At 59.4% G+C, this 21,379-nt stretch overlaps 1 protein-coding gene across 3 annotated transcripts in view; it reads right to left on the bottom strand.

Annotated features, from left to right (window-relative positions):
* clpb (ClpB family mitochondrial disaggregase) overlaps positions 1–21,379 on the bottom strand; it is a 212,643-nt gene that overhangs the window by 144,392 nt on the left and 46,872 nt on the right. For all 3 annotated transcript variants that reach the window (XR_011595709.1, XM_070892578.1, XM_070892579.1), the window contains exon 5: positions 16,893–17,021. Coding sequence is in view for 2 of the 3 variants with exons in the window: in XM_070892578.1 (XP_070748679.1) it covers positions 16,893–17,021 (129 nt within the window). In the remaining variant the exon portion in view is untranslated. The remainder of the gene's footprint in view (positions 1–16,892; positions 17,022–21,379) is intronic.

Genomic DNA, 21,379 nt, shown 5'->3' with positions numbered 1-21,379 from the left:
CCAGCCTCTCTCCCTCTCTCCCCACAGTCTCTCTCCCTCTCTACCAACAATCTCTCTCCCTCTCTCCCCAGTCTCTCTCTCCCTCTCTCCCCACAGGCTCTCTCCCTCTCTCCCCACAGGCTCTCTCCCTCTCTCCCAACAGGCTCTCTCCCTCTCTCCCAACAGGCTCTCTCCCTCTCTCCCAACAGGCTCTCTCCCTCTCCCCCCACAGTCTCTCTCCCTCTCTCCCCCCCTCAGTCTCTCTCCCTCTCTCCCCCCCTCAGTCTCTCTAACTCTCCCCCCACACCAGTCTCTCTCCCTCTCTGCCCCTAGTCTCTCTCCCTCTCTCTCCCCACAGTCTATCTCCCTCTCTCCCCCCAGTCTCTCTCTCTGTCTCATCCCAGTCTCTCTCCCCAGTCTACCTCCCTCTCTCCCCACAGTCTCTCTCCCTCCCTCCCCCCAGTCTCTCTCCCCCCATTCTCACTCACTTTCTCCACCCCCCTAGTCTCTCTCCCGCCCCAACCCCCAGTCTCTCTGCCGCTCCAACCCCCAGTCTCTCTCCCGCTCCAACCCCCAGTCTCTCTCCCGCTCCAACCCCCAGTCTCTCTCCCGCCCCAACCCCCAGTCTCTCTCCCGCCCCAACCCTCAGTCTCTCTCCCGCTCCAACCCCCAGTCTCTCTCCAGCTCCAACCCCCAGTCTCTCTCCCGTTCCAAACCCCAGTCTCTCTCCCACCCCAATCCCCAGTCTCTCTCCCGCTCCAATCCCCAGTCTCTCTCCCGCTCCAACCCCCAGTCTCTCTCCCGCTCCAACCCCCAGTCTCTCTCCCGCCCCAACCCCCATTCTCTCTCCCGCTCCAACCCCCAGTCTCTCTACCGCTCTAACCCCCAGTCTCTCTCCCGTTCCAACCCCCAGTCTCTCTCCCGCTCCAACCCCCAGTGTCCCTCCGGCTCCAACCCCCAGTCTCTCTCCATCTCTCCCCCCAGTCTCCCTCCGGCTCCAACCCCCAGTCTCTCTCCCTCTCTCCCTCCAGTCTCTCTCCCTCTTTCCCCCCAGTCTCTCTCCCTCTCTCCCCCCAGTCTCTCTCCCTCTCTCCCCTACCACCCCAGTCTCTCTCGCTCTCTCTCCCCCAGTCTCTCTCCCTCTCTCCACCCCACCAGTCTCTCTCTCCATCTCTCACCCCCAGTGTCTCTCTCCCCTCCAGTGTCACTCTCTTCCCCCCCAGACTCTCTCCCACTCAGTATGTTCCCCACCCAGCATCTCTCCCTCTCTCCCACCCAGTCTCTCTCACTCTCTCCCCCCCCCCCCCAAGTCTCTCTCCCTCCAGCCTCTCTCCCTCTCTCCCCCACTCGCTCGCCCTCTCTCCCCCACTCGCTCGTCCTCTCTCCCCAGTCTCTCTCCCTCTCTCCCCACAGTCTCTCTCCCTCTCTCCCCTCCCATGTCTCTCCCTCGCTCCACCCCACCCTCTCTTCCTCCCCCCAAGTGTCTCTCTCTCTCTCTCCTCCCTGCAAGTGTCTCTCTCTCTCTCATCTCCCCCCAGACTCTCTCCCTCTCTCTCCCCCCCAGTCTCTCTCCCTCTCTCCCCACAGTCTCTCGACCTCTCTCCTCCTCAGTCTCGCTCCTCTCTCTCTCTCCCCCAGTCTCGCTCCCTCTCCATCCCCGCAGTCTCTCTCCCTCTCTCCCCACAGTCTCTCTACCTCTCTCCCCACAGTCTCTCTCCCTCTCTCCCCACAGTCTCTCTCCCTCTCTCCCCACAGTCTCTCTCCCTCTCTCCCCACAGTCTCTCTCCCTCTCTCCAACCCAGTCTCTCTCCCTCTCTCCAACCCAGTCTCTCTCCCTCTCTCCCCACAGTCTCTCTCCCTCTCTCCAACCCAGTCTCTCTCCCTCTCTCCAACCCAGTCTCTCTCCCTCTCTCCCCACAGTCTCTCTTCCTCTATCCCCTCCCATGTCTCTCCCTCTCTCCACTCCACCCCAGTCTCTCTTCCTCCTCCCAAGTGTCTCTCTCTCTCTCTCCTCCCTGCAAGTGTCTCTCTCTCTCTCCTCCCTGCAAGTGTCGCTCTCTCTCTCTCTCTCCTCCCCCCAGACTCTCTCCCTCTCTCTCTGTCTCCCCTCCCCAGTCTCTCTCCCTCTCTCCCCCTCCCCAGTCTCTCTCCCCCTCCCCAGTCTCTCTCCCTCTCTTCCCCTCCCCAGTCTCTCTCCCTCTCTCCAGTCTCTCTCCCTCTCCCCAGTCTCTCGCCCTCTCTCCCCCACCACCCCAGTCTCTCTCCCTCTCTCCCCCACCACCCCAGTCTCTCTCCCTCTCTAACCCCCCAGTCTCTCTCCTCTCTCCCCCAACCAGTCTCTCTCCCCTCCCCGTCTCACCTTCTCTCCTCCGCCCAGTCTCTCTCCTCCGCCCAGTCTCTCTCCTCCGCCCAGTCTCTCTCCCTCTATCCCCCCTCAGTCTCTTTCCCTCTCTCCCCACCAGTCTCTCTCCTTCTCTCCCCCCCAGTCTCTCTACCTCTCTCCTCCCGCCCTCTCCCGTCACCTTTACTCTCCCACTCTCCTCCCCTCCGCCCCGCCTACAGTCTCACTCCCTCACCCCAGTCTCTCTCCCCCCCAGACTCTCTTCCTCTCTCTCTCCCTCCCCAGTCTCTCTCCCTCTCTCCCCCTCCCCAGTCTCTCTCCTCCTCCCCAGTCTGTCTCCCTCTCTCCCCCTCCCCAGTCTCTCTCCCGCTCCCCAGTCTCTCTCCCCCTCCTCAGTCTCTCTCCCTCTCTCCCCGTCCCCAGTCTCTCTCCCTCTCTCCCCCACCACCCTAGTCTCTCTCGCTCTTTCTCCCCCGCAGTCTCTCTCCCTCTCTCCCCCCCCAGTCTCTCTCCCTCTCCCCAGTCTCTCTCCCCCTCCCCAGTCTCTCTCCCTCTCTCCCCCACCACCCCAGTCTCTCTCCCTCTCTCCCCCACCACCCCAGTCTCTCTCGCTCTTTCTCCCCCGCAGTCTCTCTCCCTCTCTCCCCCCCAGTCTCTCTCCCTCTCCCCAGTCTCTCTCCCTCTCTCCCCCTCCCCAGTCTCTCTCCCTCTCTCCCCCTCCGCAGTCTCTCTCCCTCTCCCCCCCTCCCCAGTCTCTCTCCCCTTCCCCAGTTTCTCTCCCTCTCTCCCCCACCACCCCAGTCTCTCTCGCTCTTTCTCCCCCGTAGTCTCTCTCCCTCTCTCCCCCCCAGTTTCTCTCCCTCTCTCCCCCCACCGGTCTCTCTCCCCCTCCCCGTCTCACCCGCTCTCCTCCGCCCAGTCTCTCTCCCTCTATCCCCCCTCAGTCTCTCTCCCTCTCTCCCCGCCACTCTCTCTCCCTCTCTGCTCCCCAGTCTCTCTACCTCTCTCCTCCGGCGCACACCCCCGCCCTCCGTCACTCTTACGCTCCCACTTTCCAGCCCCCCCCCCGCCCCGCCTACAGTCTCTCTCCCTCACCCCAGTCTCTCTACCCCCTCCCCCGAGTCTTTCTCCCTCACTCCCAATGAGTCTCTCTCCATCTCCCTATCCCCCCCCCAGTCTCTCTCCATCTCTCCTCCACAGTCACCCTCTCTCCTCCAAGGTCACTCTCCCTCCATCTCCCTTCAGTCTCTCTCCCCCCAGTCCCTCTCCCTCTCGCCCCCCTCCAGACCCTTTCCCACTCTCCACCCCCAGTCCCTCTCCCTCTATTCCCCCCTAGTCTGTCTCCCCCCCCTCCCGCAGTCTCTCTCCCTCTCTCCCCCCACCAAGTCATTCTCCCTCTCTCCGCCCCCTGTCTCTCTCCCTCTCTCCCCCCCTAGTCTCTCTCCCCCCCGCGGTGTCTCTCACTCCCTCTCTCCCCCACAGTATCTCTCCCTCTCTGCCACCCAGTATCTCTACCTCTCTGCCACCCAGTATCTCTTCCTCTCTGCCACCCAGTATCTCTCCCTCTCTGCCACCCAGTATCTCTCCCTCTCTGCCACCCAGTATCTCTCCCTCTCTGCCACCCAGTATCTCTCCCTCTCTGCCACCCAGTATCTCTCCCTCTCTGCCACCCAGTATCTCTCCCTCTCTGCCACCCAGTATCACTCCCTCTCTGCCACCCAGTATCTCTCCCTCTCTGCCACCCAGTATCTCTCCCTCTCTGCCACCCAGTCCCTCTCCCTCTCTGCCACCCAGTCTCTCTCCCTCTCTCCCACCCAGTCTCTCTCCCTCTCTCCCACCCAGTCTCTCTCCCTCTCTCCCCTCCCATGTCTCTCCTTCTCTCCACCCCACCCCAGTCTCTCTTCCTACCCGCAAGTGTCTCTCTCTCTCTCTCTTCCCTGCAAGTGTCTCTCACTCTCTCTCCTCCCCCCAGACTCTCTCCCCCTCCCCAGTCTCTCTCCCTCTCTCCCCCTCCCCAGTCTCTCTCCCTCTCTCCCCCTCCCCAGTCTCTCTCCCTCTCTCCAGTCTCTCTCCCTCCCCAGTCTCTCGAACTCTCTCCCCCTCCCCAGTCTCTCTCACTCTCTCCCCCCTCCCCAGTCTCTCTCACTCTCTCCCCCTCCCCAGTCTCTCTCACTCTCTCCCCCTCCCCAGTCTCTCTCACTCTCTCCCCCTCCCCAGTCTCTCTCTCCCTCCCCAGTCTCTCTCCCTCTCTCTCCCCCTCCCCAGTCTCTCTCCCTCTCCCCCTCCCCAGTCTCTCTCCCTCACTCCCCTCCCCAGTCTCTCTCCCTCTCTCCCCCTCCCCAGTCTCTCTCCCTCTCTCCCCCTCCCCATCTCCCCAGTCTCTCTCCCTCTCTCCCCCACCCCAGTCTCTCGCCCTCTCTCCCCCTCCCCAGTCTCTCTCCCCCAACACCCCAGTCTCTCTCGCTCTCTCTCCCCCCACAGTCTCTCTCCCTCTCTAACCCCCCATGCTCCCTCCCTCTCTCCCCCCACCAGTCTCTCTCCCCCTCTCCGTCTCACCCTCTCTCCTCCGCCCACTCTCTCTCCCTCTATCCTCCCCAGTCTCTCTACCTCGCTCCTCCTGCCCCCTCCTCCCGAGTCACTCTTACGCTCAACTCTCCTCCCCCCCGCCCCGCCTACAGTCTCTCTCCCTCACCCTAGTCTCTCTCCCCCCAGACTCTCTTCCTCTCTCCCCCTCCCCAGTCTCTCTCCCTCTCTCCTCCTCCCCAGTCTCTCTCCCTCTCTCCCCCTCCCCAGTCACTCTCCCCCTCCCCAGTCTCTCTCACTCTCTCCCCCTCCCCAGTCTCTCTCCCTATCTCCCCCTCCCCAGTCTCTCTCCCTCTCTCCCCCTCCCCAGTCTCTCTCCCTCTCTCCCCCTCCCCAGTCTCTCTCCCTCTCTCCCCCTCCCCAGTCTCTCTCCCTCTCTCCCCCTCCGCAGTCTCTCTCCCTCTCTCCCCCTCCCCAGTCTCTCTCCCTCTCTCCCCCTCCCCAGTCTCTCTCCCTCTCTCCCCCTCCCCAGTCTCTCTCCCTCTCGCCCCCCTCCAGATCCTTTCCCTCTCTCCACCCCCAGTCCCTCTCCCTCTCTCCACCCCCAGTCCCTCTCCCTCTATTCCCTCCCAGTCTGTCTCCCCCCCGCAGTCTCTCTCCTCCCACCAAGTCACTCTCCCTCTCTCCGCCCCCAGTCTCTCTCCTTCTCTCCCCTCCCATGTCTCTCCTTCTCCGCACCCCACCCCAGTCTCTCTTCCTACCCCCAAGTGTCTCTCTCTCTTCCCTGCAAGTGTGTGTCTCTCTCTCTCTCTCCTCCCCCCAGACTCTCTCCCTCTCTCCCCCTCCCCAGTCTCTCCCCCTCCCCAGTCTCTCTACCTATATCCCCCTCCCCAGTCTCTCTCCCTCTCCCCAGTCTCTCTCCCTCTCTCCCCCTCCCCAGTCTCTCTCCCTCTCTCGCCCTCCCCAGTCTCTCTCCCTCTCTCCCCCTCCCCAGTCTCTCTCTCTCTCTCCCCCTCCCCAGTCTCTCTCCCTCTCTCCCCCTCCCCAGTCTCTCTCCCTCTCTCCCCCACCACCCCAGTCTCTCTCGCTCTCTCTCCCCCCCAGTCTCTCTCCCTCTCTAACCCCCCAGTCTCTCTCCCTCTCTCCCCCTACCAGTCTCTCTCCTCTGCCCAGTCTCTCTCCCTCTATCCCCCCTCAGTCTCTCTCCCTCTCTCCCCGCCACTCTCTCTCCCCCCCAGTCTCTCTAACTCTCTCTCCCCCCCAGTCTCTCTACCTCTCTCCTCCTGCCCTTCCCCCCCTACCGAGTCACTCTTACGCTTCCACTCTCCTCCCCCCCGCCCCGCCTACAGTCTCTCTCCCCCCCAGACTCTCTTCCTCTCTCCCCCTCCCCAGTCTCTCTTCCTCTCTCCCCCTCCCCAGTCTCTCTCCCTCTCCCCAGTCACTCTCCCTCTCTCCCCCTCCCCAGTCTCTCTCCCTCTCTCCCCCTCCCCAGTCTCTCTCCCTCTCTCCCCCTCCCCAGTCTCTCTCCCTCTCTCCCCTTCCCAGTCTCTCTCCCTCTCTCCCCCACCACCCCAGTCCCTCTCGCTCTTTCTCCCCCCAGTCTCTCTCATTCTCTCGCCCCCACACAGTCTCTCTCCCTCTCTCCCCCCAGTCTCTCTCCCTCTCTTCCCCCATCAGTCTCTCTCCCCCTCCCCGTCTCACCCGCTCTCCTCCGCCCAGTCTCTCTCCCTCTATCCCCCCTCAGTATCTCTCCCTCTCTCCCCGCCAGTCTCGCTCCCTCTCTGCCTCCCAGTCTCTCTACCTCTCTCCTCCCGTGCCCCCCGCTCCGAGTCACTCTTACACTCCCACTATCCACCCCCCCGCCCCGCTTACAGTCTCTCCCCCTCTCCCCAGTCTCTCTCCCCCCTCCCCCGAGTCTTTCTCCCTCACTCCCAACGAGTCTCTCTCCATCTCCCTCTCTCTCTCTGCCCCCAGTCTCTCTCCATCTCTCCTCCACAGTCACTCTCCCTCTCTCCTCCAAGGTCTCTCTCCCTCCAGTCTCTCCCCCCCAGTGTCTCTCTCTCCCTCTCGCCACCCCCGTGTCTCTCTCTCCCCCCAAGTATCTCTCCCTCCCTGCCACCCAGTATCTCTCCCTCTCTGCCACCCAGTATCTCTCCCTCTCTGCCACCCAGTATCTCTCCCTCTCTGCCACCCAGTATCTCTCCCTCTCTGCCACCCAGTATCTCTCCCTCACTGCCACCCAGTATCTCTCCCTCACTGCCACCCAGTATCTCTCCCTCTCTGCCACCCAGTATCTCTCCCTCTCTGCCACCCAGTATCTCTCCCTCTCTGCCACCCAGTATCTCTCCCTCTCTGCCACCCAGTATCTCTCCCTCTCTGCCACCCAGTATCTCTCCCTCTCTGCCACCCAGTATCTCTCCCTCTCTGCCACCCAGTATCTCTCCCTCTCTGCCACCCAGTATCTCTCCCTCTCTGCCACCCAGTATCTCTCCCTCTCTGCCACCCAGTATCTCTCCCTCTCTGCCACCCAGTATCTCTCCCTCTCTGCCACCCAGTATCTCTCCCTCTCTGCCACCCAGTATCTCTCCCTCTCTGCCACCCAGTCCCTCTCCCTCTCTGCCACCCAGTCTCTCTCCCTCTCTCCCACCCAGTCTCTCTCCCTCTCTCCCCTCCCATGTCTCTCCTTCTCTCCACTCCACCCCAGTCTCTCTTCCTACCCCCAAGTGTCTCTCTCTTCTCTGCAAGCGTCTCTCTCTCTCTCTCCTGCCCCCAGACTCTCTCCCTCTCTCCCCCTCCCCAGTCTCTCTCCTTCTCTCCCCCTCCCCAGTCTCTCTCCCTCTCCCCAGTCTCTCTCCCTCTACCTAGTTTCTCTCCCTCTCTCCCCCTCCCCAGTCTCTCTCCCTCTCTCCCCCTCCCCAGTGTCTCGCTCTCTCCCCCTCCCCAGTCTCTCGGTCTCTCCCCCTCCCCAGTCTCTCTCCCCCTCCCCAGTCTCTCTCCCCCTCCCCAGTCTCTCTCCCTCTCTCCCCCTCCCCAGTTTCTCTCCCTCTCTCCCCCTCCCCAGTCTCTCGCCCTTCTCCCCCGCCCCAGTCTCTCGCCCTCTCTCCCCCACCACCCCAGTCTCTCTCGCTCTCTCTCCCCCCAATCTCTCTCCATCTCTTCCCCCACCACCCCAGTCTCTCTTGCTCTCTCTCTCCCCCCCACAGTCTCTCTCCCTCTCTCCCCCCCTCCAGTCTCTCTCCTCCGCCCAGTCTCTCTTCCTCTCTCCCCGCTAGTCTCTCTTCCCCCCAGTCTCTCGACCTCTCTCCTCCCGCCCTCCCCCCTCCCAAGTCACTCTTACGCTCCCACTCTCCTCCCCCCACGCCCTGCCTACAGTCTCTCTCCCTCACCCCAGTCTCTCTCCCCCCAGACTCTCTTCCTCTCTCCCCCTCCCCAGTCTCTCTCCCTCTCCCCCTCCCCAATCTCTCCCCCCCTCCCCAGTCTCTCTCCCCCTCCCCAGTCTCTCTCCCCCTCCCCAGTCTCTCTCCCCCTCCCCAGTCTCTCTCCCTCTCTCCCCCTCCCCAGTCTCTCTCCCTCTCTCCCCAGTCTCTCTCCCTCTCCATAGTCTCTCTCCCTCTCTCCCCCTCCCCAGTCTCTCTCCCTCTCCCCAGTCTCTCTCCCTCTCTCCCCCTCCCCAGTCTCTCTCCCTCTCCCTCTCCCCAGTGTCTCTCCCTCTCCCTCTCCCTCCCCAGTCTCTCTCACTCTCTCCCCCTCCCCAGTCTCTCTCACTCTCTCCCCCTCCCCAGTCTCTCCCTCTCTCCAGTCTCTCTCCCTCCCCAGTCTCTCTCCCTCTCTCCCCCTCCCCAGTCTCTCTCCATCTCCCCAGTCTCTCTCCCTCTCTCCCCCTCCCCAGTCTCTTGCCTCTCTCCCCCACCACCCCAGTCTCTCTCGCTCTCTCTCCCCCCAGTCTCTCTCCCTCTCTCCCCCTCCCCAGTCTCTTGCCTCTCTCCCCCACCACCCTAGTCTCTCTCGTTCTCTCTCCCTCCCACAGTCTCTCTCCCTCTCGAACCCCCCAGTCTCTCTCCCTCTCTCCCCCCACCAGTCTCTCTCCCCCTCCTTATCTCACCCTCTCTCCTCCGCCCAGTCTCTCTCCTCCGTCCAGTCTCTCTATCTCTCTCCTCCCGCCCTCCCGAGTCACTCTTACGCTCCCACTCTCCTCCCCCCCGCCCTGCCTACAATCTCTATCCCTCACTCCAGTCTCTGTCCCCCCAGACTCTCCTCCTCTCTCCCCCTCCCCAGTCTCTCTCCCCCTCCCCAGTCTCTCTCCCTCTCTCCCCCTCCCCAGTCTCTCCCCCCCTCCCCAGTCTCTCTCCCTCTCTCCCCCTCCCCAGTCTCTCTCCCTCTCTCCCCCTCCCCAGTCTCTCTCCTTCTCTCCCCCTCCACAGTCTCTCTCCTTCTCTTCCCCACCACCCCAGTCTCTCTCGCTCTTTTTCCCCCCAGTCTCTCTCCCTCTCTCCCCCACACAGTCTCTCTCCCTCTCTCCCCCAACCAGTCTCTCTCCCCCTCCCCGTCTCACCTGCTCTCCTCCGCCCAGTCTCTCTCCCTCTATCCCTCCTCAGTCTCTCTCCCTCTCTCCCCGCCAGTCTCTCTCCCTCCCAGTCTCTCTCCCTCTCTGCCCCCCAGTCTCTCTATCTCTCTCCTCCTGCAACCCCCCCCCGCCCCCTCCGAGTCACTCTTACACTCCCACTCTCCACCCCCCCCACCCGTCCCGCCTACAGTCTCTCTCCCTCTCTCCCTCCCCCAGTCTCTCTCCCCCCTCCCCCGAGTCTTTCTCCCTCACTCCCAACGAGTCTCTCTCCATCTCCCTCTCTCCCCCCAGTCTCTCTCCATCTCTCCTCCACAGTCACTCTCCCTCTCTCCTCCAAGGTCTCTCTCCCTCCATCTCCCTCCAGTCTCTCTCCCCCCAGTCCCTCTCCCTCTTTTCCCCCCAGTCTGTCTCCCCCTCCCCACAGTCTCTCTCCCTCTCTCACCCCCCCAGTCACTCTCCCTCTCTCCCCCCAGTCTCTCGACCTCTCTCCTCCTCAGTCTCGCTCCCTCTCTCTCTCTCTCCACAAGTCTCGCTCCCTCTCCAACCCCCAGTCTCTCTCCCTCTCTCCCCCAAGTCTTTCTCCCTCTCTCCCCACAGTCTCTCTCCCTCTCTCCCCCCCAGTCTCACTTCCTCTCTCTCCCCCCAGTCTCTCTCTCTCTCTCTCGCCCCCGATCTCTCTCCCTCTATTCCCCCAGTCTCTTCTCCCTCCCTCTCCCCCCCCCCAGTCTCTTCTCCCTCTCTCTCCCTCTCCCGCCCCGACCCCAGTCTCTCTGCCTCTCCGCCGCCCCCAGTCTCTCTCCCTCTCTCCCACCCACCAGTCTCTCTCTCTCTCTTTCCCACCCAGTGTCTCTCTCTCCCTCTCTCAACCCCAGTATCTCTCTCCCTCTCTCAACCCCAGTGTCTCTCTCCCACTCAGTATGTCTCCCACTCCCCCACCCAGTCTCTCTCACTCTCTCCCCCCAAGTCTCTCTCACTCTCTCCCCCCCAGTCTCTCTCCCTCTCTCCCCCCCAGTCTCGCTCCCCCAGTCGCTCGCACTCGCTCCCCCAGTCGCTCGCACTCTCTCCCCCAGTCGCTCGCACTCGCTCCCCCAGTCGCTCGCACTCGCTCCCCCAGTCGCTCGCACTCGCTCCCCCAGTCGCTCGCACTCTCTCCCCCAGTCGCTCGCACTCTCTCCCCCAGTCGCTCGCACTCTCTCCCCCAGTCGCTCGCACTCTCTCCCCCAGTCGCTCGCACTCTCTCCCCCAGTCGCTCGCACTCTCTCCCCCAGTCGCTCGCACTCTCTCCCCCAGTCGCTCGCACTCTCTCCCCCAGTCGCTCGCACTCTCTCCCCCAGTCGCTCGCACTCTCTGCCCCAGTCGCTCGCACTCGCTCCCCCAGTCACTCCCCTCTCTCCCCCAGTCTCTCTTCCTCTCTCCCCACAGTCTCTCTTCCTCTCTCCCCACAGTCTCTCTTCCTCTCTCCCCATAGTCTCTCTCCTCTCTCCCCAAAGTCTCTCTCCTCTCTCCCCACAGTCTCTGTCCCTCTCTCCCCACAGTCTCTCTCCCTCTCTACCCACAGTCTCTCTCCCTCTCTACCCACAGTCTCTCTCCCTCTCTCCCCCTCTCTCCCCACAGTCTCTCTCCCTCTCTACTCACAGTCTCTCTCCCTCTCTACCCACAGTCTCTCTCCCTCTCTACCCACAGTCTCTCTCCCTCTCTACCCACAGTCTCTCTCCCTCTCTCCCCCTCTCTCCCCACAGTCTCTCTCCCTCTCTACCCACAGTCTCTCTCCCTCTCTACCGATAGTCTCTCTCCCTCTCTCCCGACAGTCTCTCTCCCTCTCTCCCCACAGTCTCTCTCCCCACAGTCTCGCTCCCTCTCTCCCCACAGTCTCGCTCCCTCTCTCCCCACAGTCTCGCTCCCTCTCTCCCCAGTCTCGCTCCCTCTCTCCCCACAGTCTCGCTCCCTCTCTCCCCACAGTCTCGCTCCCTCTCTCCCCACAGTCTCGCTCCCTCTCTCCCCACAGTCTCGCTCCCTCTCTCCCCACAGTCTCGCTCCCTCTCTCCCCTCCCATGTCTCTCCCTCTCTCCGCCACCACCCCTAGTCTCTCTCCCTCGTTCCATCCCAGTCTCTCCCTCTCTCTCCCTCTCTCCCCCAGTCTCTCTCCCTCTCTCTCCCCCAAGTCTCTCTCCCTCTCTGTTTCTTTCCTCCAGTTTCTCTACCTTTCTCCCCCCCAGTCACTCTCCCTCTCTCCCCCCAAGTCACTCTCCCTGTCTCCCCCCCAGTCACTCTCCCTCTCTCCCCCCCAGTCTCCCTCCCTCTCTCCCCCCCCCAGTCTCTCTGTTTCTTTCCTCCAGTTTCTCTACCTTTCTCCCCCCCAGTCACTCTCCCTCTCTCCCCCCCAGTCACTCTCCCTCTCTCCCCCCCCAGTCTCCCTCCCTCCCTCTCTCCCCCCCCAGTCTCTCTCCCTCTCTCTCCCCCGTCTCTGTTTCTTTCCTCCAGTTTCTCTACCTCTCTCCCCCCCAGTCTCTCTCCCTCTCTCCCCCCCAGTCTCTTTCCCTCTCTACCCGCCCCACAGTCTCTCTCCCTCTCTCTCCCCCTCCAGTCTCTCTCCCTCTCTCACCCCCTCCAGTCTCTCTCCCTCTCTCACCCCAAATCTCTCTCCCTCTCTCCCCCACTCCCCGTCTCCCTCTCTCCCCCTCGTCTCTCTCCCTCTCTCGCTCCCTCTCTCCCCAGTCTCTCTCCCTCTCTCCCGTCTCTCTCCCTCTCTCCCCACAGTCTCTCTCCCTCTCTCCCCACAGTCTCTCTCCCTCTCTCCCCACAGTCTCTCCCCCTCTCTCCCCTCCCATGTCTCTCCCCCTCTCTCCCCTCCCATGTCTCTCCCTCTCTCCCCTCCCATGTCTCTTCCTCTCTCCGCCACCACCCCTAGTCTCTCTCCCTTTCCATCCCAGTCTCTCCCTCTCTCTCCCCAAGTCTCTCTCCCTCTTTCCCCCCCAGTCTCTCTCCCTCTCTCTCCCACCAAGTCTTTCTCCCTCTCTGTTTCTTTCCTCCAGTTTCTCTACCTTTCTCCCCCCGCAGTCACTCTACCTTTCTCCCCCCAGTCACTCTCCCTCTCTCCCCCCAGTCACTCTCCCTCTCTCCCCCCCCAGTCTCCCTCCCTCCCTCCCTCTCTCCCCCCCCAGTCTCTCTCCCTCTCTCCCCCCCACTCTCTCCCCCAGTCTCTCTCCTCTCCCCCAGTCTCTCTCCCTCTCTCTCCCCCAGTCTCTCTGTTTCTTTCCTCCAGTTTCTCTACCTCTCTCCGCCCCAGTCTCTCTCCCTCTCTCCCCCAGTCTCCCTCCCTCTCCCACTCCCCCGTCTTCCTCTCCCTCTCTCCCCCCAGGCTCTCTCTCTCCCTCCAGTTTCTCTCCCTGTCTCCCCCAAGTCCCTCTCCCCCCAGTCCCTCTCCCTCTCTCCCTCTGTTCTCCCCCCCTTCGCTGCCACTGTAATAACCGACTGGGAAGGGGACGTATGGTTGTTGAGCGAGGACAGCGTTGGGATCAATATCGTCGATCGAAAAGCCTGACGACATTCCCTTTCCAGGATGAGTCTCGGGAATTAACTTGCAGTTCTCTAGCATTATTTTTACATTGGACTACGCCCCCTTTTAGCGCATGTGCCCTCGATTTGGTCATGCATGCGCAGTGCGACTTACGAGAAAGGTTGAAGTGGGGTGCGCGACAGAGATACAGCCGCGTGGAGCTGCTTCTAGCTTTTGTATTATTTGGAACATTTTTGCAACCTTCTGTGGGAGAGAAAACATCGGAGGTAGTGGGAGAGGGAGAGAGAAACTGGCGGGAGAGAGACTGGGGGAGAGAGGGGGAGAGAGAGAGACTGGGGGGGAGAGAGAGAGAGAGAGAGAGAGAGACTGGGGGCAGAGAGAGAGAGACTGGGGGCAGAGAGAGAGAGACTGGGGGGGAAGAGAGAGAGAGAGAGACTGGGGGGATAGAGAGAGAGAGACTGGGGGATAGAGAGAGAGACTGGGGGGATAGAGAGAGAGAGACTGGGGGGATAGAGAGAGAGAGACTGGGGGGATAGAGAGAGAAAGACTGGGGGGATAGAGAGAGAGAGACTGGGGGGATAGAGAGAGAGAGACTGGGGGGATAGAGAGAGAGAGACTGGGGGAATAGAGAGAGAGAGACTGGGGGAAGAGAGAGAGACTGGGAGGATAGAGAGAGAGAGACTGGGGGGATAGAGAGAGAGAGACTGGGGGGATAGAGAGAGAGAGACTGGGGGGATAGAGAGAGAGAGACTGGGGGGATAGAGAGAGACTGGGGGGATAGAGAGAGAGAGACTGGGGAGATAGAGAGAGAGAGACTGGGGGGATAGAGAGAGAGAGACTGGGGGGATAGAGAGAGAGAGACTGGGGGGATAGAGAGAGAGAGACTGGGGGGATAGAGAGAGAGAGACTGGGGGGATAGAGAGAGAGAGACTGGGGGGATAGAGAGAGAGAGACTGGGGGATAGAGAGAGAGAGACTGGGGGAGAGAGAGAGACTGGGGGGAGAGAGAGAGAGAGAGACTGGGGGGAGAGAGAGAGAGAGACTGGGGGGATAGAGAGAGAGAGACTGGGGGATAGAGAGAGAGAGAGATTGGGGGGATAGAGAGAGAGAGACTGGGGGGATAGAGAGAGAGAGATTGGGGGGGAATAGCGAGAGACTGGGAGATAGAGAGAGACTGGGGGATAGAGAGAGAGAGACGGGGGTGGGTAGAGAGAGAGAGAGACTGGGGGGTAGAGAAGGAGGGACTGGGGGGGGGTAGAGAGAGAGACTGGGGGAGAGAGAGAGGGAGACTGGGGGAGAGAGAGAGAGAGACTGGGGGGAGAGAAAGAGAGAGAGATTGAGGGGAGAGAGAGAGAGAGAGAGAGACTGTGGGAAGAGAGAGAGAGAGAAAGAGACTGGGGGGAGAGAGAGAGAGAGAGAGAGAGACTGAGGGGAGAGAGAGAGTGAGTCTGGTGGGGAAGAGAGAGAGAGAGACTGGGGGAGAGAGAGAGAGAGAGACTGGGGGAGAGAGAGAGAGAGACTGGGGGGAGAGAGAGAGAGAGACTGGGGGAGAGAGAGAGAGAGAGACTGGGGGGAGAGAGAGAGAGAGATACTGGGGGGGGAGAGAGAGAGAGAGAGACTGGGGGGAGAGAGAGAGAGAGAGAGACTAGGGGAGAGAGAGGGGAAGCAGGAGAGGGAACTCAGGGAAGACGGGTCACGTTTACTCCCACACCCGACCTCGGAAAGCTCGGTGTGTGTGTGACAAGGGACATTGTTGGAGTGGATGATATCCAGAAGTCACGAAACTTTCACTATTCACTTCATACCCAATAAACGTGTTAACAATCCGTGACCCGCACACAATGCCCCATCTATGGTGGTGGGGGGGGGGGGGGGGGGGGTAAGGTCAGGAACTTGGTCGGGGGAGCCTCTGGAACTTGGGCTGGGGGCGGGCACGGGGGCCGGGGATCTATCCTGTCTTATATCTGAAGTCAGAATGGCTTGAATTACACTTTGCAAAGTCACTCAGAACGTGGGCTGGGCGGTTCCAATTACACATTCCAGAGAAACTTCTGGGTGTGGCTTACCCTCCAAGGGGACCAATCAGCAATCAGGGCATGTTATCATGGAGAGCCAATCAGAGCATTTTTTAGTACACACAGCTACATCCATTTTCTTACGACCACCGGATGTCCCAAAGCGCTTTACAGTCAATGAAGTACTTTTGGAGTGTAGTCACTGTTGGAATGTAGAAAATGCAACAGCCAATTTGCGCACAGCAAGCTCCCACACACAGCAATGGTTGAGGGATAAATATTGGCCAAGACACCAGGGAAAACTCCCCAACACTTCTTCGAAATAGAGGCAATAGGATCTTTTACGTCCATCCGAGAGGATAGATGGCGCCTCGGTTCAACATCTCATCCCAAAGACGGTACCTCCGATGATGCAACGCCCTGGGAGTGTCAGCCTAGATTTTTGTGCTCAAGTTCCTGGAGTGGGACTTGAACCCATGACCTTTTGACTCAGAGGCGAGAGAGAGTGCTGCCACGGCTGACACTCCATCTTCCCGCCATGATTCCGTAACCCTTAATACCCTTGCCCATCAAAAATCATTAATCTCGGTTTAGAGATTTCCACTTGACTCCCGGCCTCAATAGCCTTTTTGGGGGAGAGAGTTCCAGATTTCCAGCACCCTTTGTGTGAAGAAGTGCTTCCTGACATCACCCCTGAACGGCCAGGCTCTAATTTTAAGAATATGCCCCAGATCTGTAATTACATTTCAAATTCATTCAGCTCGTCTTAAAAGATATATATTTTCTGCCGCCTGTTCCTGAACAGTTTACAGCAACAGGAAGTAATGCTTGATTATATTTTAGGCCTGTCCTCCACTTGCTCTGATACATTGATATTGGCAACCTCCAGTCCCTCTGAAAAAAAACGTACTTTTCTCGTCAAACACTAACAACATTGACACTTGGCTCAAAATGGTGACTGTTGTCTTAAACCTGAAAGAACATCCCATTACAGTATGTAATGTGTGTGATACATATGTATGGGTGGTTCAGTGGATACCACTTTGGTCACTGAGTCAGAAGGTCATGGGTTCGAGTCCCACTCCAGAGACTTGAGCACAAAAATCCAGCTGACAGTCCCAGTGCAGTACTGCAGGAGCACCGCACTGTCGGAGGGGCAGTACAGAGGGAGTGCTGCACTGTCGGAGGGGCAGTACTGAAGGAGCACCGCACTGTCGGAAGGGCAGTACAGAGGGAGTGCTGCACTGTCGGAGGGGCAGTACTGAGGGAGTGCTGCACTGTCGGAGGGGCAGTGCTGAGGGAGCGCTGCACTGTCGGAGGGGCAGTGCTGAGGGAGTGCCGCACTGTCGGAGGGGCAGTACTGAGGGAGCGCCGCACTGTCAGAGGGGCAGTACTGAGGGAGTGCTGCACTGTTAGAGGTGCCATCTTTTGGATAAAAAGTGAAACTGAGGCCTTGTCTGCTCTCTCAGGTGGACATAAAAGATCCCACGGCGCTATTTCGAAGAAGAGCAGGGGAGTTCTCCCCGGTGTCCTGGGGCCAATGTTTATCCCTCAATCAAGTTAAAAAAACAGATTATCTGGTCATTATCACACTGCTGTGTGTGGGAGCGTGCTGTGCGCAAATTGACTGCTGCAAGACGCTCCAAAAGCACTTCATTGGTTGTAAAGTGCTTTGGGACGTCCAGTGGTCGTGAAAGGTGCTATAGAAATGCAAGTCTTTCTTTCTTAAGATACAGATCATCCATGATCCAACTGAATGGTGGAAGGCCTGAGGGGCAGAGTGGCCTCCTCCTTTCCCAATGTTCATTCAGTGTTTGTCCCCAACAAGTGGGACTGATTGGCTAGCTCTATCGAAGAATTGGCATGGACAGCATAGGCCGACTGACTTACTTCTGTGCTGTGAGATTCTACGATTTGAAATTTGTGAAGAGGGGGTTTGGGGACGATTCCTTACCAGCCTCGAGCAGCAACTGGGTGGTGCGGTAGTCGTCAGCCAGTACAGCATAGTGCAGCGCGGTGCAGCCCCGGAAACTGGCCCGCGTGTTCAGCCGATTGCTGAACTCGTCTTCTCGTGTCACCAGCACTGTGGATGAGGAGCACAGCAGAATTTAACAAACGGCATTGTAAATAGCATCTATGTGTATTCCCTCAATAGCCATGGAGAAATCTTGAGCACCATTATCCAGACTGACACTCCCAATGCAGTACTGAGGGAGCGCCACACTGCCGGAGGGGCAGTACTGAGGGAGCGCCACACTGCCGGAGGGGCAGTGCTGAGGGAGCACCGCACTGTCGGAGGGGCAGTACTGAGGGAGCGCCACACTGCCGGAGGGGCAGTACTGAGGGAGCACCGCACTGTCGGAGGGGCAGTGCTGAGGGAGCACCGCACTGTCGGAGGGGCAGTACTGAGGGAGCGCCACACTGCCGGAGGGGCAGTACTGAGGGAGCGCCGCACTGTCGGAGGGGCAGTGCTGAGGGAGCGCCGCACTGTCGGAGGGGCAGTACTGAGGGAGCGCCGCACTGTCGGAGAGGCAGTGCTGAGGGAGTGCTGCACTGTCGGAGGGGCAGTACTGAGGGAGCGCCGCACTGTCGGAGGGGCAGTACTGAGGGAGCTCCGCACTGTCGGAGGGGCAGTACTGAGGGAGCGCCGCACTGTCGGAGGGGCAGTACTGAGGGAGCGCCGCACTGTCGGAGGGGCAGTATTGAGGGAGCGCCGCACTGTCGGAGGGGCAGTACTGAGGGAGCGCCGCACTGTCGGCGGTGCTGTCTTTTGGATGAGACATTAAACTTGTGGACATAAAAGATCCCACGTCAACTATTCGAAGTAGTGCAAGAGAGTTCTCCCCGGTGTCCTGGGGCCAATATTTATCCCTCAATCAACATCACTAAAAAAAAGATGATCTGCTTTTTAGGAGCTTGCTGTGCAAAAATTGGTTCCCATGTTTTCTACATTACAATGCTGACTACACTTCAAACACTACTTCATTGTCTGTAAAGCACTTTGGGATGCCCTGAAAGATGCTATAGAAATGCAAGTCTTGCTCTGGTACCCTATGTCAACTAGAGGTGAACCAAAACTCGGCTGCCCCGAGTCCTAACTCACACCGAGTCCCGCTCAATCATCACCCCCTGTGCTCGCTGCCCCGTGTCCTAACCCGCACCGAGTCCCACTCACCCATCACCCCCTGTGCTCGCTGCCCCGTGTCCTAACTCGCACCGAGTCCCACTCACCCATCAACCCCTGTGCCCACTGCCCCATGTCCGAACTCGCACCGAGTTCCACTCACCCATCACCCCCTGTGCTCGCTGCCCCGTGTCCTAACTCGCACCGAGTCCCACTCACCCATCAACCCCTGTGCTCACAGCCCCGTGTCCTAACCCGCACCGAGTCCCACTCACCCATCGCCCCCTGTGCTCACTGCCCCCGTGTCCTAACTCGCACCGAGTCCCACTCACCCATCACCCTCTGTGCTCACTGCCCCATTTCCTAACTCGCACCGAGTCCCACTCACCCATCACCCCCTGTGCTCACTGCCCCATGTCCTAACTCGCACCGAGTCCCACTCACCCATCACCCCTGTGCTCACTGACCTACATTGGCTCCCGGTTAAGCAACACCTCGATTTCAAAATTCTCATCCTTGTTTACAAATCCCTCCATGGCCCTCGCCCCTCCCTATCTCTGTAATCTCCTCCAGCCCCACAACCCCCCGAGATGGCTGTGCTCCTCAAATTCTGCCCACTTGAGCATCCCTGATTATAATCGCTCAACCATCGGTGACCGTGCCTTCAGCTGCCTGGGTCCCAAGCTCTGGAACTCCCTCCCTAAACCTCTCCGCCTCTCTCTCCTCCTTCAAGACGCTCTTTAAAACCAAACTCTCCTGCTCTAATATCTACTTATGCGGCTTGGTGTCACATTTCATTTGACAATCGCTCACTGAGAAGCATGTTGGGATGTTTTACTACGTTGAAGGCGCTATATAAATACAAACTGTTGTTGTTCCTTTAACCTGCTCTTCTCCCAAGCAAAACAATCCCAGCTTCTCTCGTCTCTCCACATCAGCAAAGCCTTTCAGCCCAGGTATCATTCTGCTAAATCGCCTCTGCCAACCCTCCCCAGGGCCTGGACATCCTGTAATCAACAAGAGGAAAGCAGCGTGTTGGTTTGGGGCGAGGGCATGTAGGTAACGGTACCATCCCACGCTGTCACTGCCCACCTCACCACATAGGCTGTGGTCTCTATTCTTTCTGTATTTCTGTTTCAGCGTTTGGTGAAAAGAAATACATAGAAACAGAGAAATTTACAGCGCAGAAGGAGGCCATTCCGGCCCATCGTGTCCGCGCCGGCCGACAAAGAGCCTCACGGCCCTCGGTCAGCAGCCCTGAAGGTTACATATAAACCTACGAGCAATGAACAATGGCGGACAGGTATAGAGCACCCGGCCCAACCAGTCCGCCCCACGCAACTGTGACACCCCTTGCAACGAAACATTCTACACTCCACCCCAACTGGAGCCACGTGATCTCCTGGGAGAGGCAAAAGACCAGATAAAAACCCAGGCCAATTTAGGGAGGAAAAAAATCTGGGAAAATACCTCGAGGAAATCGATAAGCCAAACGCGATATCTGCAAGTGCGGGTTTACTGGCATGTATTTTTTTTAATCATTTTTGCCGGGCGGAGACCCTTTTATTTCCGAGGTGGAAAGTGTAGCGAACAGCAGTTGCCACGGAAGATGAATCTCAGATACTAGCAGCCTCTGCTATAAAAAGATTAAAGTGTTATTATTGTTTTCCCCCATGGTTCACCGTGACAGAGCAGTCATCATTTGTAAAAAATGTCCGTGCATGAGATAACTACAGCAAACTCAATAAAGTGTCAGCAGACAGCTCTTGCACCATCCATCACCCGGGCCGGCTGGAAAATTTCACCTCTTTGTCTCTGCCGCCACTGAAACAGATGCTGGCAATATTTCCGTAACAGTTGTACATTAAAAAACAAAAGGAGAGAGAGAGAGATGGGGCGGAGGGGCGGCCGGAAGCGATAAATACACCGTAAACACATTTCGTTTGCTTAACGAAAGTGGACACGGGGATGGAGGGCTGGATTTACCGGACCTTTCCGTCTCTGTTTTCCCCCGCTGGAGGGGCGGCAATGGCGGCGATGAGCTCTGGGCGGGTGGGCAGTCAGCTTCCAGCGCCCGCCAGGGTTTTTCGGGGCCAGTTTCGGCGGGGTGCAGAGCATTAGCGCCCGGGAGTGGCGAGTCGGTGTGCAATGCCCCCTGGGTGTGACACCGGCCCGCGTTTTGCCTCCCGCCCGATACGCACGTCCCGGCGTGCCCCCTGCTTGTGACATGGCTCGCGTTTTACCCCCCGTGCCCAATCCGTAGCGCCCCGCAGCGCCCCCTGCTGGGACTGCCTGGGAAAGCGGGAAATCCGAGCTGTAGCAGCTGCAGTCAGTAATGTCCGACTCGGGTTAAGTGCGATAGCATTGCATTTTATTTCTTGTGCGATTTATGTTGTGGTGGCGTAGAGCTGTGCACCGGGAATGTTTTTGGTGTGTTTTTTTTTTCCTTCTCTCCCCCAGGCCTCTCTCTGAGCGCTCCCAGGCTGGCTGTTTAGCTCGGGATCTTCCCATGCTCAGCCGGCCTAGCGCCGAGAGAGAGAGAGAGAGGTGTGCAATGCCTCCCTTAGCGCCCCGCCCCACACTCAGGGCCCAGCTGCCCAATTTTGCTGACTGAGGCGCAAACTGTTCCCGGGCGCAAACTTTACCACCCCGGAATCAGCAAAGCCGGAAATCCAGCCCAAAGATTGAGTTTGCGTTAATGTTCCCGCCTCCGCGCTGTCCCTTTAACTGGCTGCGCGGCACATTAACATTTTCGTGCACGCGCAGTTTATTTGATGCGAAAGCGAGCGAGTGGCCTGCGCGGGATCTCCAGCGAGGCGGCCGCGGTCTTTAGCGGGAATGTTGGTTTACATGGGGTTTAAACTTCGCGGATTTGAACCCAGCTCTGCTTTTTAAAAAAAAATACATAACTGGGGCGGGATTGGAATGATACAAAAAGACTCGCATTTTATACCCGGCACGGGCATGATGGGCCGAATGGCCTCCTTCTGTGCCGCATCATTCTATCGAAGTCACACACACCATCCCGACTTGGACGTATATCGCCCGTTCCTTCAACATCGCCGGATCGAAATCCTGGAACTCCCTCTCTAACTTCGTCTTAGGCAGACCCCGGAGTCGAGGATGACTTGCTTCCACATTAAAATGAGTTCTCAGGCGACTGATGAGTCCAATGCCGGACCTACAGTCTCTGTCACAGGTGGGGCAGACAGTGGTTTAAGAGACGGGTGGGTGGGATGCTTGGATTGTTGTGTTGCTCTTCCGCTGCCTGCGCTTGCTTTCTGCATGCTCTCGGCGACGAGACTCGAGGTGCTCAG

Source organism: Pristiophorus japonicus, chromosome 10 (genome assembly GCF_044704955.1).
Source record: "Pristiophorus japonicus isolate sPriJap1 chromosome 10, sPriJap1.hap1, whole genome shotgun sequence".
NCBI lineage: Eukaryota > Metazoa > Chordata > Chondrichthyes > Pristiophoridae > Pristiophorus > Pristiophorus japonicus.
The sequence above is the reverse complement of the archived record's forward strand: the minus strand, read 5'-3'. Positions and strand labels throughout refer to the sequence as shown.